A 17,128-nucleotide genomic window follows, 5' to 3' on the forward strand; every position below is an offset into this window, starting at 1 on the left:
AAATTTTTCACGAAAGGTTTTTATTAAAAGTTTTTATGGAAATTTATTGTGTCCGAAGAAAAACTTTAAATCATTTTTTTTTATGGAATTTTCTTTTATAAATTTCAATTTTTAGTCATAAAAACTTGAACTAAAAATACAAAGAAAATTTTTTCCTCGAATTTCAGAAAAAATTTTCCTAAAAAAAAAATTTAAGTAAATTTTTTATGAGTTTTTTTTTTTTCTAGGGGGTAAATTTTTAGCCATAAAAACTTGAACTCAAAATGTATAGAAAATTTTTTTTGAAATTTTACAAAAAAATTTTTCACAAGTGTTTCATGTCACTTTATTGTGTCGGAAGAAATACTGCCTTCCGAAATTTATTTCAGTTATATTTTGTCTTCATTCATAATTTTTTAAACAAATTAAAAATATTTTTCGGCTTAACTCCAGGATAGAATTTTAAAATTTCAAAAAGAAAAATCTGAACGCAAAGAGAAAGTGGATTAGAAAAAAATGTAAGATTTATTTACTTAGTTGACAGAAACTTTGACAAATTTAACAGCAACTTTTTCGTTGTGTTGTCGAATTGAATGACTATGGGTTTGGTTTATTTTATTTGACATGACCGTAGTAGACACGAGCGAGTATTGTTGTGATGTCATGTGATGTCTAGGTATATTGCGACCCCACCGAGATTTACCCAGGGCTGTTTCGTGTGTTGTATTAGCTTTGGGTGGTAAGCTGGCGTAGTATTTTCCTCTACTCTCGCACCTGTCCCGTACTCCAGGCGGCTTCTATTGATTTATAGTTTTCCAAACGACCGCATTCCTCTCCTTTTTCTTCCAAAACTTATCTCGTTCTCATTTCGCCCCTAATACTAAAGCTACTATCCCTCTGCCCTTGAGCTACAGGTATATATATATATATATATATATATATATATCAACCAAACTTTAAAAATAAACTTTCCCAAATTTTTAAAATCCTCCTCCTGAAATAACTATTTTTTGCAATATTAATTTTTCTATTTATAAATAGACTAATAGTGACAGATGTTGCAGTCCTTAAATTTTGTTGTACACAAAATTATTATTTGTAACACCTGGCAATCGACAGATAAACGAGATGACTTGTATAAAGTATCTTTTATATAAATGACTAACAAATCGTTATTTTTTCAAATTTCTGTTAGAATTTGCTCCGAATTTAATTGTTATTTTTATTTTTTTTTTCTACATTGTTTTGTTTGGACGATGTATGGGATAGATTAAGGGTCTTCGGGTTTTACATGGCTTCGATCGAATTTCGGGGAATTAACGATTAGTTATATTATTATTATGCTTTACTTGTACACCTCTCGGTTTTTACAAGGCTGATTCCTCTTTTTCTCCTAGCTCTACGCTTTTTCTATTTCTCATATTGGACTTCATCAAGTCCCACCCGACACTTCATTTTTACTTTAATTTTTACGGTTGTGGACCGACTTGTGCTTTCTGTACCGTATTCACCCTGAACCTCACCTCTCATGCTGTTGGAACAGAACCATGGGGAAACCACAGAGAAAACCCATGATAGTACAGTCGGAGCTGGGCTAAGTCTACAGTGATTGATAAGAAACTCTTCTTTATCGACCACTGGAGCATTAGGCCCCTCTCCTAGTGTGCAGAGATCCCTCGAGCTAGCCAACGGTGACTAGAGTGGTCACCCATTCAAGTTGTTGCTTAAATGGGTGATCACCCAAGTCAGACGTGTGCCGCCCGACTATCTCTGCCACTTTCAGAAGGCTGGCAACGTAACGCACATATTTTTATTTATAATCACTGAAAAATAGTGGTGCGTGCCGGGAAAAACCCGGGTCCCACTCTTTCGAAAAGAGGGCACCGAGTCGACTATTAATTAACGATTAGTTCACTACCGACATAAGCGAAGCCACTGTGCCACTGGCACTTTATTCATAACACAAACTGCCCGACCCTTAAATTTCAACTTTTCATTATTACATATTATTATTAGTACATATTTTTAAAAAAATTTTACATTCCATTTTAAATTAAATTTTTAAGTAATTATATTTGAACTTGGTAAAAAAAATTATTTATTATTATAAAAAGACAAAAAATTTAAATTACTTGGAAAAAATACAAAATTTTACGATAAATTTGTCTTAATAATTAAAATAAAAAATTTAACACTGTCTTGAAAATAAAAAAAAAAATTCTAGCTTGAAAAGATTAAATAATGAAATTTTTTGACAGGTTTAAATGTCAAAAGATTATAATTCAAATATTTAATCAATTTTAAGGGATTAAAAAATTGACAAATAAAAATGTTTGAAATATTTGTGTCAAAAAAAAATTTTTTTTCTAATTTATTTTAAATTCAAACAATAATACGTAGTATAACTAGGACCTTACCAAGGGTCGGTATGATTAAATCAAAATAAAACGGTGATGGGCATTAGAGTTAGAGCAAAAAGAGACCGCGACGTCGCGAGAAATCCGCGCGCGGCCATGTTTGCGCGGGTGTCGTAGGCGTGGCGTAAAGACATGGAAGCACAGTATACTCGTCCGTGACTCGTGTTGTCGCGTGTCTCCCACCCCGATGATTGACTGACCATGTAGGGGGATCTATAGCCAATCCTCGTTCTCTATTCCACTGACTCTTCCCCCACCACCAGGTTGGAAAAATTTTCCCCCCCGTTTTGTTGATGATCATACAGAATACACTTAGTGGGGAATTTATTACGCATCTATTTACGTCGCAATAATAATTTCTTTCTTGAGTTTTTCTTTTACTTTTCTAATACCCGCGACGTATCGAATACCTAAACATACAACGCAAAGTCTAACCTCGTTAATTTGGCTGCGCATTTTCTCAAAATGACTTAAATTTTCGCGGTAATTTTTTAAAAATTTATTTCTATATAAATTTAAAAAATTTTTTTTGTTCAAATCAAAATTTTTAATTAATTAATTTTTTTTTTTTTTTTATTACAGACAACTTGTGGGCCGAATTTTACTGGAAATATTTCGTGGCGCAGTAGACAACGGAACGGATTTAAATGTCGCGGAAGTAATGCAACCAGTTCACAAATTAGTAAACGATACAGGTGAGTTTTTACGTTAGTAATAATAATAAAAATAACATTATAATTTAACTCCAAAAAATAGTTTCACATGTAATTATATATAATTATACGTCAAAAATATTAACCATGACAGTTGAAAAACAACAACAAATACAAAAACAAAAAATGTTGAGTAATGACTTATGATCAAAACTATAACAGTGTAACACTGACGGTTTAACAACGATACAATACTTTTTTTTTGACGGAAACAAACTCCAATTGCGGCACACGCTTTAACCCTAGACTGGTCACCATTTTTTTAGTTTCTCGCTCGCACTATAGCGAGTCTCTATAGGTTGAGTAGTTGTTACGCGGCGTCACGCTATACGAGTGACCAGTCTAGGGTTAAATATTAACTTGAAAAAGTAGCGTTTTCGGATAAAAACTTTGTTCATTATATCGCGGTCGTGAATCTGGGATCCTCGCGATCTCTTGAATATAGAGCTTTACTCATAATCCCAATTCTTGCGGTGATTTTCAAACAGGACGTTCGAATCACGAAATTTTTTGACTTACTATTAATTAGCTTTTTAAAACACTACACTTAGTACATATTTATATTTCTATGGGTTTTATTTTTAGTTTCGAGGATTGAAATTTATTGTTTTGTCAATCCTTTTTAGTTTTAATTTTGCACTTCTGTCGCTGCACTTTTTCTTTCAATAATTTAATAATTAATTATATTTATATGATTTTTGATTAATTAATTTATTAAAACTGCACTGCACTAATTGAAACTGAGATGCTATAAATGTTAAAAGAGTTGCATCTTGAAATATTTTTTTTTAATTTCGTGGTCATATTTGTTTAGTTGGAGTAAAGTTTTTTTTAGTTTCAAATTTATAAAGAAACTTAATTAAACATGGACTAAATTTGTATACAATAATAATATTTTTGTAAATATTAATTATATTATTTTTAAATTGGTTATTATATAGCTTCTTGAGTAGTTAATTGAACACAAAAAAACACAAGAAAATATTTAGTGAGAAAAAAATTATTTTAGATAAAGTAAAATTTTCTTATCTTAAAAAAAATTATTATTGCTTGAAAACAACTTCAGTTTTCTTCATAATATTTTTGGACCAATTGAACTTTAGTTTGTATTATTCGACTCTAAAAATTTTTTTAAAAGTAATTAAAAAAATAAAATTTATAAAAATATATTGAACACTGCCTAGCTCTAAAAAATATATTAAATTTTAAATTGAAAGTAAATTTGCAAACTATTACTGTCTATAATTTGCTCTAATATTTTTGCTGTCAAAAAAAATTTTTAAGTTTAGTAAATACAGTTCTTATAATAAATTGATGTAAAAACCAAATTACGTTCAAATTAATTGATAAATATGTTTAAAAATTAGAAAAAAATTGGTAATATATAAACAAAAAAAAAAAATTACTCAACTTTATGATAAAATAAAAACTAATATTTTTCCTATATTTTCTTTAATTAATTTTTAGTTTTCCAAATTTTATATTTTTTTATTTAATAAAATTAAAGTACTGTTCAATCTAATAGTTACAATCTAACTACCCAAGTTTTGTAAAACGTAAACCTTGTACTCATTAATAATTATATTAAAAAAAAATGACAAGTAATATAAACAATAATAACAACAAAGAAATATAAAAATACTTTAAAACCAAAAATGGTAATGTTCGCTCACTATCGCTGCATATAAAGGCACGTGTGTCACCGGAAATGTAGTACGAGTGCGTTAATGTAAAGAAAAAAAAATAAAATCTTGACAAAACAAGACGGGGAGACGTGCGTGTTTATAAATAAAATAACCATATGGACCCCCATGGCTCGCTCACTTATTTCATCTCTTAAATTTTAACACTACCCGCGAAATTTCTTTTATCAATGAACAAACGGGTTGTTACAATATTCCATACAAATGTTATATTAGTGTCTTGGCATCGACATTGCATCGGTGGAATAGCTGCGGGCGATTAATTCGAAAATGATAAGAGAAAATTAATAAATCGTGTACGTTACATCCGGAGAAAAAATAAATTAGGGAGAAGAAACGATAGTCGTATTTTTAGTCCAACTTCCTTTCATGGATGGAGATGATGGGGAGCTCGAAAACGCATATTGGGTCCCCGTGACACGTGCCAGCCTCTGTCCCAATACTCTTTACAACGACGACGAAATACTCTCGGATCCAAAAGAAGATACAAGGGCGGAAGAAAGATCACCCTTCTGTATATATATATATATATGGACTGACTCGTGCTATGCTTTACTTTATAATTTCTTACCGCTACTGATGCTTCTCATGCTGAACTGGTGAATATTTTTGGATCCCCTGCGAACTCAAGATGCATCGCTATTCAGTCTCTCATTGTGACATTTATATCTAACTGAGAATTTTTTTTTCATTTTTTATAATTTTTTACAATAGTTATTTTAAAGTATTTTTCAAATTTAAAAATAAAAGTTTAATTATTTAAAAAAATTCAAATATTTGAATCATGCTAATTTTTTTCATTATAATTTTCTTAATTTTTGTTTGGAAATAATACATTTTTATTTAGTTAAATAACTTTTAATCTTAACTTATTTGAATTTTCAAAATTTAATTATTTATTTACAAAGTTGAAAAAAAATTTTATCATTTTCGCGCCATTTTATTGACCAAATATTAAATCTAAAATATTAAAAATTTTTTTACTGCCAATTTTCAAACTATAACTTTATAAATTATTTACAATTGTTCAAGTTTATATTATTCACGCCTTTTTTATTGAAGCTGAAACTTAAACAATTGAAAAAATAAATAATAAAATTTACTTAATTTTATTTTTTTTTATTTCAATGTTTCAAATAAGAAAATTTAGTAATTTTCTTAATTTTCAAATTATAGCTTCCAATTGAAACGATAAAAAAGCAAACTTTAGAATTGATCACGTTTTTATTGAAAGTTCTAAATCATTATTTTTACAATTTCAATGACAATTTTACAGTTTAGAGATGTAGTTTTTATTTAAATAACATTTAAAACTAAAATATTGATTTTTTTTATAAGAAATTATAATTCTAATTTTTCGTCAAATTTTTCACATTTTCTTCTCATAAAAATCCAAATACACTGAGAGTATAAAAAATCCTATCAGTGTAAACTATCGAAATTTTTAAAATAATTACAAAAAAATTTATATTAATAAAAGAAAAAAAAAACAAGCATATGTATATTTTTATTTTTAGTAAAGTACTAGTAAAAGAAGAAGAAAATGTAAGATAAGACACGATGATTGATGTTAGTAAGCTCGTAGTGCAAAGAGCCCAGAAGCCTACAAAATCCCCTTTAGGAGTATCTACCAGAGAGCAGAGAAAAGAGAGTACAGTACCAAGTAATATTCCAAACTTTTGTATTTTAGTAAAACTATTTTTCTCCAACAGTAGAGTCGTAAAGCTGGATGCCAGGATGAACCCGAACAGCCGTCATCATCCCATCCGCCCCCAAAAATTTTCTAGCACGCGCTCACCGTTCTAGCGCATAGTGCATTTTATTTTCATAAGTATTTATTATTTATATTCCTTCTATTCTGTTTAGTTGTATATCCTTCTGAAGGACACAACAGCCTAGTATACTAATATGCAGTTGGAGCTAGAAGCGGCAGATGAACGGAATAACCAAAATGTGGGAGAAGAAATCGGGGGAGGTAGCGAAGAAAAAGGGGAATATTGTAAATGGTTTAGTTGCAGCACGTGTGGCATGTCAATTCTCTAAAAAATTGGAGATGCTAAAGAGATAGGGAAGACTGTAGAGGGCGAAAGTTGAATTTCCGTGAAAATTATCCAACCACAGCTATCCAGTCGCTTTCAGTCCCACCATCGGTTCCTTTTTCGCCGGAGGGGGGGGGGGTAGGACCCGTTTTCCAGGCACCAAATGCTAGCCAAGCTAGGAAAAGGTGCTACGATGATCGTAGTTCGATGCTAGTCTAACGTCTAGAGTATATCTACGGCGGTCCGCTTCAGTTGCACCCCCGCGCTTAAACCGAACGGACTGGCATCGAGAGATCGCGAGTACAAGAAAAGTCCCAGTTATTTTTTCGTTTCCCGCCTAAGTTGGCGTCGCTGTGAATTTTTGTTTATTCTTCATCGATAAATAAATAAATATTTTGTTATTAAGTATAATTAAAATAATTTTATTTATTAGTAAATTAATTATATAATTAAAAAAATTTAAACAAAGTTAATAATTTATAAAATTGTAAATAATATTTCTGCGAAATAAAATGGACGGTACGGTGGAACTAATCCGGAGGAATTTTTTTAGTCAAAGGTATTTTTCGGAGAATAGAAAAATTTACCTGCTTTGCTGGCGGCTCTTAGTCACAGTTATAAGCTTGGGTTATTTTTAACAGCAAACCCTCATAAATAATATTTCATTATTGTCTTTGAATATTTTTTAGAAATTTTTTTTATGCATTGTAGTAATATTGGGTTTTTTCTTAATTTTTAGATTCAGCAGTGAGACTGGAATTGGTTGATCAGCTGCCCCATGTCGCTATGATTTGTCAAGAAGCGCCGGATAGATTCGGAAATGTTTTTTCGAACCATCTTATTCATATTATTGTTAACTTCCTTCATGATTCCGATCAACAGGTTTGTAATATATATGTATATTTACAGTTTATTCTTTTTTTGCAACGAAAAATAGTATTATAATTTTGTAAGCAAATACTTTGAAAATTTTTCTTGATAGAAATGCTCAAAGTTTGACATTTTTTATAAATTCATCGAATATTTTGAAGCTTTATCCAAATATTTGACTAAATTTTAAAAATATTTGCATGAAAGATAATTCTTTAAAGTTTTATTAATTTTTGACAAAAAATTATAATTTTTTAAAATCTGCCTGAAGTTTACAAGAATTAATTTATTAATTTCATAATTGAAAATCAAAAATTTTTTGAAAGTTTACATATTTTTTAAATAATTTTTGAATACGATTTTCAAAGAAAATTTTCATAAATCAGCACTCAAACTATTAATTTTTTTTTTTTTTTTTTTTTTTCAAGTTACTTAAATTGAAATATACTTGATAATTTTTTTAATAAATAAAATATGACTAAAACAAATTAGTAAAATTGCTTACGTAGAAATTGTACGAAATTATAAAAGTAATTTTGTAAAAATAATTTTATAGACAATTTATTTGTTAAATAATACTCAAAAATTCAGTATTTTTTTCTTCTCATAGTTTATAAAATTTTTAATTTCTAAATCGCTAGAATGAATAATTTCAAAATAATATAATAAAATAAAATAAAACAATAAAATAATATAATAAAATTTTAAATAAAAATTCTAAAAACTAATAAACTAAATTGTTTAGGTGCGACAATCAACTCACAATGCGCTGTTGGCACTAATCGAACGCGGCCTCCTGGACAAGCATTCCGTGGAACATGTTATGGCACCGACACTCTTGATGATGGGCGCGCAGCCAGCAAAACTGGAGTTCATTAACTTTGCAATCGATGTAAGTTGATAATAGTAATTCATTTTAAATAATTAATAGTAACTAAAGTAAATAAATATATTTTTATTAATTAATATAATAAAAAAAAAAAAAAGAAGAAAATAAGATTAAGATAATAAAAGCGAATTCTGCATGAAAGACATGGGTAGTGAGATGATCATGCGACTTTCGCGTCTCACTACCTTGTCTTTCATGTGGCGTTTGTTGTTCACCAATTAGCAATCCTATAATAAGCAAATTAATTGAAAATTACTGTATCATTAGTATATTATTATTTATTAATAAAAATATTGTAGGTAGAAAGAGATGGGCATGCTTTTAACGTCAAAGCTGGTTTGTTATAGAGCGTAGACTATCACAGCCAGCTTTGATGAGCAAAATTGTGTCCTTAGTCAACTAAACCTAGAACCAGTTTAATAATTATTTAAAACGAATAAACAAATGAATGGAGGGCTGTTTTAGTAAAAAACATTTTGCGGTTCGGTCGATCAAATTGGTTGTGGAATGTTTTAAATCATATCACAGCCACTTTGATGAGGTCGGCTCGTAAAACCAATCTTCAGTATCAACAAAATTACTATTGATCTACCAAGCCATTAACCTTTAGCTCGCAATCATGGATTATTAATTACTATTACTATTATTATTTTTATTATTATTAAATATAAAGTGTAATTATCATTTTTGATAAATATTTCTAGTAATCTTTAGATTTTTTCAGATGTATATTTTATTTAACCGAGCAAGGAACGCGATCCAATCGTCAAATTGGTTGTGACGTGTAGTTATTTACGTTCATATCACAGCCATTTTTGACAAATTGGATCGGTGTTTTTATCAACAAACTTTGGAATTTTATTACTAAATATTTCAGATAAAAAAAGAAGAAAAAGAAGAAGAAGAAACAATAATTAGATGCTGCATCGCTCACAGAGTGGCTGTTGTATGCAATTGTAGAGTCATATCACAGCCAGCTTTGATGAGCGTCGCGGTGTCAATAATTCAAATTTCAAGACGTAATTTATCTGAAATAAATGAAAAATGTTTGTAAAAGTCCAAGAATAAGTATATAAGTCTAAACTTTTGTTATTTATTTATTTATTTACCTTTTTTATAGTATCACCTTAATAGAAAAATTAATCCTGATCAGTTCCGAATAGGGATATTGCTTTACCGGTGAACGACCTTGTTGTTTGTGCTTGTTCTTCAAGGCCCTAACCGGTGCCCCGGCCTCCTTCCCTCGACAGCGAGCTACCGCCAGCAGAGAGCAGAGAGCTGTTCACAAACAGAATATATCCTTGTACCTAGAGCAGCAATGCCTCTTTGAGTATAAAATTGAAGAAACAGTTGATCTTTTAACATGGATCGACTTTGATTTCCGAGTAGAGGAAACGACCTTCCTCACTTGACCAAGTGTTGCTGCAATCGTCCAGCAGTCACCAACAGTCCACTATTTTTCCCACGTTCACCGCGACATTTTTTGTTACTACAATCAGCATCATGCAAAGGATTCATCGGCTGTCTTGCCCATCAGAGTGGTTGTGATGTGGTTCATTTTTACTCATATCACAGCCAGCTTTGATGAGCGAAATGGTACGATAAATATCAATCTCCACTTTAGTAACATAACTAAAACAACAACTTTTATATTTTATTCAATTTATCTTTATTAATTTATTCTGATATTATGAAAAAGTATACATTTTAAAGCCTAGTTATTAATTTATAAATGTTTGTTTGTTTTTTTCTTTCGCAGGGAATGAGCAAAGTTGCGTCCTTACTTGATCCCGAGACTGCTGAAAAACTTTTTTTAGAGCGTTACTTATCGCTATGCACTGATGTTAATTTTTTTATACGTAAATTATGTGCGATACATTTTGGGGAATTTTCAACCTCGATGACTAAAGAAACTATGTATGAAAAAATGGTAAGATTTCATTTATTTTTTATCATTTTTAATTATTTTATACAAAGCGTGTATATGGGTGATTCTCTATAAAGATGTTTTTTGCTGTCCCGGGGATTTTTTTATTAGAAAAATTGTTATTTTCTAACTAAAAAAAATTTATTACGAAAGTAAAAAAATATTTCTATTTGAAGCATTGAAAACTAAAATCAAATAAATTTTGGTTTTTTTTTGTTATAAATTCGTAAACCACCGAAATAACAGTCCCCTGGGCTGTCCCTTTCCCAAAATTGAAGCTTTAAGATTAAATTTTAAGTTATTCGTCCATAATATATAATTTTGTCCATAATGTTTATGAACTTAATTAGTTAACTAACAATCTTCTTCACTAAAAAGTATCCAAAGTATCAAAAAAAAAAAAAAAAAAAAAAAAAAATCCAGCGTATTATTTTACCTTCTATAAGGTTTATAAGAACCTAACTAGCCTTGAGTTAATAACCATAGGTCTGTTAGCGCTTTATCGCCATTTTATTTAGTGTCAAAACACCGTTTGTACTGGAAACATGTGTCTGAGCCACGAGATACTCAGTCCCCTGGTAACTATTTTTATTTATAAAATTGGTTCCATAAGTCTTAATATTATTCTAATTAATGTAAATATTCATTGAGAACTTGAAAAGTTGAATGAATTGAAATAGTTAGCTTGATTTTTCTCAATTTAATAACAAAAAACAGTCCCCTGTCTTGTTATGTGGCAAAAGATACACAAATATCGAAAAAAGAAAATTCAATTGGCTGTGTATTTATTATCATTAAGCTGATAGTTTTTTGTAGCCCTTGTTAATTTTTTTTCTAATAATTTCAAAAATAATTTGGTCGGACAATTTTGTACAGATTTAAGACATCCTTATAGAGAATAATCCATATAATTGAATAATAAATAATTTTATTTATAAAAAGTTAATTTTATGATTAACAAAAACAAATTACCATTATAGTTGCCGATGTATGTAAATTTATGCAAGGACTTGGTGTGGACAGTAAGAAAATCTTGCGCAGAAGTGATAGTATCAATAGCCTGCTGTGTCCCAGTAGAATTACGACGCACAACTTTGTCTGATATATTAGCTAGTCACCTAGAAGATGAATCCAAGTGGGTTAGACTGTCAGCCTATCAAATGCTCGGTCCTTTTATATCGACATTTGCTAAGAAATTTACTGGAATCGCGTACAATCACTACGGGGAACTCATACTCACAGACCAGCATGGTACTGAGCTCAGGTATAACATGTATGTATAGCAATTTTTTTTTTATTTTTTTTTTTTAATTTTTCCTTACGCTTATCTCTGACACTAGAATCTGTCAATATGATAAATTAACCGTCAATTTTTATCTTTTTCAAACAGGATATCTTTTGCCGGTTCGATTGATTCATCGATGTCCTGCAAAGCATCATCAGACGAAGACTACGAGCAGGACAACGAAATGTTGAACAACTTTGGATCCAAGAATAGTAGCAATTCCATGTTTGTTGAGTCGAAGGCAGTAACAACTCGCAGAACATCAAGAAGTGGCTACAGAGCCTCGAAGGTCGATGCGCTTAATAAATTTTATGACGAATTTCAGAAGCATCACCAGAGTATAGAAGACAACTCTTTGTTGAATGAGTCATCTAAGAACCTGTGGAACAGTATGGTTTCTTTGAATGAGCCCACTGTATACGACGACCTGGTGCCCGAAGAACATCATCAGTTTAATTCATTCCTCTACTACTACATACCGCCGCCGGATTTACCTCTTTTAGACGGTGATCTCATACAACTGAGCAATGATTCATCTGCCGAAGATAATTCAATACATCAAGATAAATCACCCAAAGAGTCTGCGGATGACAGAACGGAGTTGGTTAATAATTCTGACAGTAATACGCAGGTTGAAGTCACAGTCGAAGATGTTACAAGTAGTGAGATTAATACTGATTTAGCCCAGGACAGCAAAGAGATGAAGAATGAGAAGAATCAGGAGACTGAGAAAAATCTTAGCTATCAAGACAATCAAGATCAGGATAATAAAAATGATGATGATAATGAAAATGAAGATAATAAACAAGGTAAAGTGGAAGATACTGTTAAAGATGAGCTAAATAATGTTAATAATAATTTAAATAAATCCTCAGAAGAAAATAATTTGATGAATGAAACCATAAGTATATCAAACACATCATTAGATGATAACAATTGTGAATCATCGGCTGACGCCAAACAGCGTAGTTTTATCAGGAAGCATTCGTCTGATGACAATCACCAGACAATTGTTCCCCAGGAATTGATTAATTTATTCGTCTCAATGGCAGATCCCGAGGCATGGTGGAATTTAAAGTGGAACAGCGCTGAAATACCTCGTTTTTGCGCGTTTTATTTTCCGGCTGTCGTGCTGACTTTAGGAAAAGAAAACTGGCCTATGCTTAAAACAGCGTACGGATATTTGTCAGACGCCCGTGAGTATAAAGTACGTCGGACTATGGCCTCGAGTATTCACGAGGTGGCGATTATTTTGGGTGAAGAATTAGCGGCGCAAGATTTGCTTCCAATATACGACGGGTTTATAAAAGACTTGGATGAAGTTAGAATAGGTGCTCTTAAACATCTAGCGACCTTTTTAAAAGTTCTAAAGCCGGCAGATCGCTGTCACTTCTTGCCGCGCCTCCAGGCATTCCTGTCGATCGACAACGATGGAAACTGGCGGTTTCGCGAGGAAGTTGCTTGTCGTCTGCTCGAAGCAGTGTCACTCTACACCCCTCAGGATGTTGCTAAACACATTGCGCCTCTGTCGTTCCCTTTACTGGTGGACAAAGTTGCCGCCGTAAGACAAATGGCTCTGGAGCTTGTTACCCAGATAATTTCATACCTGTCCAGCGACGAGACTTTGGTGACGACAATAATTCAACAGCTGGAGGAAATGCTGACTGCTAATTCGAGTCGATGGACTTGCAGACAAACGTTCGCATTACTCTGTGCCTCATTGATCAGCAAAGACGCTATCAGTGGTGAAAAATTTGCCAGTGAATTGCTGCCGTCTCTTTTAGAATTGTCCACAGATGTAGTGCCTAATGTCAGACTTGCTGTTGTAAGGACTTTGACGACGCAAGTTGTTAATATAAGCAATATTCTCAGTGAGGAGCAGGTGAAACAGATTAATGATAAGGTGCGAAATTTTCGACAAGACCCCGATCGCGATGTCAGAGCACTTGCCGGCGGCAGTGTAGGAAAATACCAAGCATGCAAGTGACCAGAAGTTAGATCTATCATCGCTGTTGATAATAAAAGACAGTTGGATGGAAATTAGGGGATCAAAAAAATTTTAGTTTCACGTTCGAATTTATTATGTCCATATATTTTTAATTAATTAATCGATTCTATGAAAATTAATATGTTTTTAGATATGATGGATAAATATTTCATTTTTTTATTATAAATTTTTTTAAAAAGCAAGCAATGAGCCTAGGCATGATTATTATTATTATTGTTTCTTTATTCACTATTAAATTTAACCGAGTAGATAGTGTAAATTCGTTAACGAAAAGATTATAAATATAATAATAATAATAATAATAATAATTAATAATTAGTAATAATAGTTAATATTAATAATGATAATCAGCATTTGTATTTAAAGCTCAAATAAAAAACGAATTGGTGATATTTTGTCCAAATCGTCCGACATGTATTAGTGCTACGATTTTGTACTGCCTATTATTAATTAAATAAAAACGTTTATAAATTGTAGTCCTGGCCAGCTTGGTCAATTGTTGATAACGTTTTGTAGACTTTTTATTTACATAGCATATTATTGAGTACAGATGAGCTAGTTTTGAAATTTTTATAGGCTTTATATCAAATTTCGAGTAGTGTCAGTCGGTTAATTTTTGCACCGCATTTTTATCACTTAATTTTTTACAGCCAATAAACTTTTTAATATAAAATCAATAAAAAAAATTTTTTTTCCGATCATTTAATAAACTTCTCCCGCATTTATTATTGATTTTTTTGTTTAATTGTGAAAAATGAATTTTGTAATGAAGTATGTATGACGGGTAAATGTCAGACAGGAAAGATTAAACCTAAATGATTGTAAATTCCTGTATTGTATAATATTATTAAATAAATGTAATTTTTACTTGTCCTCGTGATATGAAAATTGTCAGATTGTACAATAAAATCAATTAGTGAAGCAAAAATAAATGATGATAATAATGATAATGATGTTGATTGTAAACAATAACGAGTTGATTGTTTGGTATTCACAAATACATTTAAGTAATTATATTTTCCTCCAACTGGCACCGATTATTGTGAATACACTTTCTGCGCATTGTTTTTATTTAATAAATAATTATAATAACAACAAATGATAATAATTGTATAAAAATACAGGATGTATTTGATAGCTCAATGCAAAAAATAAATCTTAATATTGATTAGTAAATTTTTGTAAATTTATTTATATAAAACTACAATGATAGTAATAAATTAAAATAATAATATATAATAATAATAATAAGTGTGGCTAATTAGAATATACCGAATAATCCAGCAGGTGCACAAGCTGGTAATTGACAAGTTTTTTCCTCCATTTCCGTTTCAGCATTTTTGCAATTACTTCTACAATGACGCCAGCGTATTTGCCGTCCCTTACCGCAAGTTACTGAGCAGCTACTCCAATCAGTCCAGCGCGCCCATTTTTTATTTTCCATTCCCCGTTTTTTGCACTTGAATTTCTTTCTATTCCTATTCATACGCCTCATCTTCCGCCTATTTTTCTTCTTCCTCCTTCTTCTCCTCCTTCTGTGGATCGGGCGGATTTTAAACTTCCCGGGTGAATCACTCAAATTACTAGCTATCTTCAATGCCAAATATATAATATATTATTTACCTTTTTTTATTCAACAAACAACCTTCCATTTAAAAAATAAAATAAAATAAACAGAAAATTAAGTACATAACAACATATTTTTTAGCAACGTACCTGAGTGTCTGGCTCCTAGAATACGGTGGCGCTTTGAATTGCTGATTCCGGATGCATACCCATGAGGATTCCTACCCGATCGTCGATTAATCTTAATCGATCCTTCGAGCTCATCGACCTTTAAATAAATTATTTAAAAAACTTAATACAACTATTCATTAAATTTCTTCTTACTCTTTCTATTTATTCTTATTTATTTATTTTTAATACTCTCTAGTGTTAATAACCTTTGAAACAAGATTCGCAGCAAGGTCTCTTATTTCTTCAAGCGACGACAAAGGTCTAGCCCCGGACTCTTCAGGACGTCTCTTAACTCTCGCTTTATCTTCATCATGTTTCTTCGTATTTTTATGATTTTTCGAGTACCGTTTTAACTTTAATTTAGGTTTATTATTTTTTCTTTTAATACTTTTCTTCACCTGAGAATTTTTTTTAACTTTTGAATTAATATTGCTCTTAACTTTACTCTTGCGTTTCAATCTCGCTGCTTTATTACTTTTGTTACTAATATTCTTTTCAAGTTTATTTCTTCGGTTCCTCTTCAAATAAAGTCTCTTATCCGGATCTCCAAAGCGCTTGGTGCGGATCAAATTAACCACCTGCGAGTTTTCCGGGAAGAAATTAGTAATTTCTTCTTCATCTACCTCTCGTTTTTTTCTCACATCCTCTACCTGTTTGTCGTTCTTCAACTGCTCGTCCAAGTTGTCTTCATCACTTTCAACTTCAGCAGGCCCGGCAAAAGAATCTGCCAATTTCTTCAGATACTCCGAGGAAGCTGATGATGCTCCGGATGCTAGATGGTTCACATTGTTAAAATTATTGCGCTTCACCCGAATATGGTTATGAAGCTCCTGAGGAATTGGCCCGAATAATTTCTCCAAGTCTGTCAGAGATTTTTCATAGCTGGATTTTGCCACAGATTTATTGACGAAAAAATTACTGAAGGGCTGGATGGTTGACAGCTCGGATCTCTTGTTCCGTATGGCCTGCGAATGCACCGATTTTTTATGAACATGATGACATTTAGGGTGATGCGCTTGATGACCTCGGTGGTGACCCTTAGAATCGACCTGCTGGGCGACCAAGGCGACTACCATCAGAGGTAGAAAGATCCATAGGAAGAAAGCCCTTGAGAAGGATTTCACCATAACCCAGCGCGGTTGCCGCACTGAACAGACGGTAAGTCCACGGTGCGAAGAATATCATTAATCAAATAATCTCTTTGTTAAACACTAAATTTCGAGTGAATCCTTGTAAAATGTAAATTAATAAATAATAAATACAAAATTAGAGACAATTAATATCTTTGATTTAATTTAATAATTGACTATCGGCCAGATAACTTCATTATGTATATATGTAATTTTGTTTTGTTTTTTTATAAATAAAAAATATAAAGTTTTTGTTTTATACTGAGCTTACATAGCGTAGCGAAGAAGCAGGATGAAAATTAAATTAATCTTTTGCTATTTTATTGCTTATTTTGTTTATTATTAATTCATTAAAATATTTAATATTTAATTAATTTTTTTTTTTTTTTTTTTTTTATTAAATAAATACACCGGCGTCTTCGCTGCCAGTG

At 31.2% G+C, this 17,128-nt stretch overlaps 2 protein-coding genes across 12 annotated transcripts in view; one reads left to right on the top strand and one right to left on the bottom strand.

Moving 5' to 3' along the window:
- LOC123267371 (serine/threonine-protein phosphatase 4 regulatory subunit 1-like) overlaps positions 1-15,006 on the top strand; it is a 96,485-nt gene extending 81,479 nt beyond the window's left edge. For 6 of the 9 annotated variants that reach the window (XM_044731951.1, XM_044731954.1, XM_044731953.1 and 3 more), the window contains 6 exons: positions 2,979-3,091; positions 7,591-7,733; positions 8,467-8,613; positions 10,370-10,540; positions 11,518-11,810; positions 11,928-15,006. In XM_044731951.1, the coding sequence (XP_044587886.1) occupies positions 2,979-3,091; positions 7,591-7,733; positions 8,467-8,613; positions 10,370-10,540; positions 11,518-11,810; positions 11,928-13,809 (2,749 nt within the window). In that variant the 3' untranslated portion in view covers positions 13,810-15,006. Of the gene's footprint in view, positions 1-2,731; positions 2,880-2,978; positions 3,092-7,266; positions 7,411-7,590; positions 7,734-8,466; positions 8,614-10,369; positions 10,541-11,517; positions 11,811-11,927 lie in introns of those variants that run through there. The other 3 variants (XM_044731957.1, XM_044731952.1, XM_044731959.1) reach the window with 3 other exon arrangements.
- A 14-nt stretch (positions 15,007-15,020) lies between these two features.
- LOC123267374 lies at positions 15,021-17,071 on the bottom strand. Of its 3 annotated transcripts, none has more exons than XM_044731968.1 (3): positions 15,774-17,070; positions 15,547-15,664; positions 15,021-15,417 (listed from the first exon to the last, which is right to left on the bottom strand). In XM_044731968.1, exons 1-3 carry the CDS (start codon positions 16,692-16,694, stop codon positions 15,092-15,094), a joined length of 1,365 nt encoding a protein of 454 aa, XP_044587903.1. In that variant the 5' UTR covers positions 16,695-17,070; the 3' UTR covers positions 15,021-15,091. The 3 variants fall into 3 exon arrangements, with proteins under 3 accessions (XP_044587903.1, XP_044587905.1, XP_044587904.1); XM_044731970.1 differs by having other exon boundaries at positions 15,351-15,453; positions 15,774-17,071; XM_044731969.1 differs by having other exon boundaries at positions 15,351-15,421; positions 15,774-17,069.
- Between the last annotated feature and the right edge of the window lie 57 nt (positions 17,072-17,128).

This window comes from Cotesia glomerata, linkage group LG6 (assembly GCF_020080835.1).
Source record: "Cotesia glomerata isolate CgM1 linkage group LG6, MPM_Cglom_v2.3, whole genome shotgun sequence".
Classification (NCBI taxonomy): domain Eukaryota; kingdom Metazoa; phylum Arthropoda; class Insecta; order Hymenoptera; family Braconidae; genus Cotesia; species Cotesia glomerata.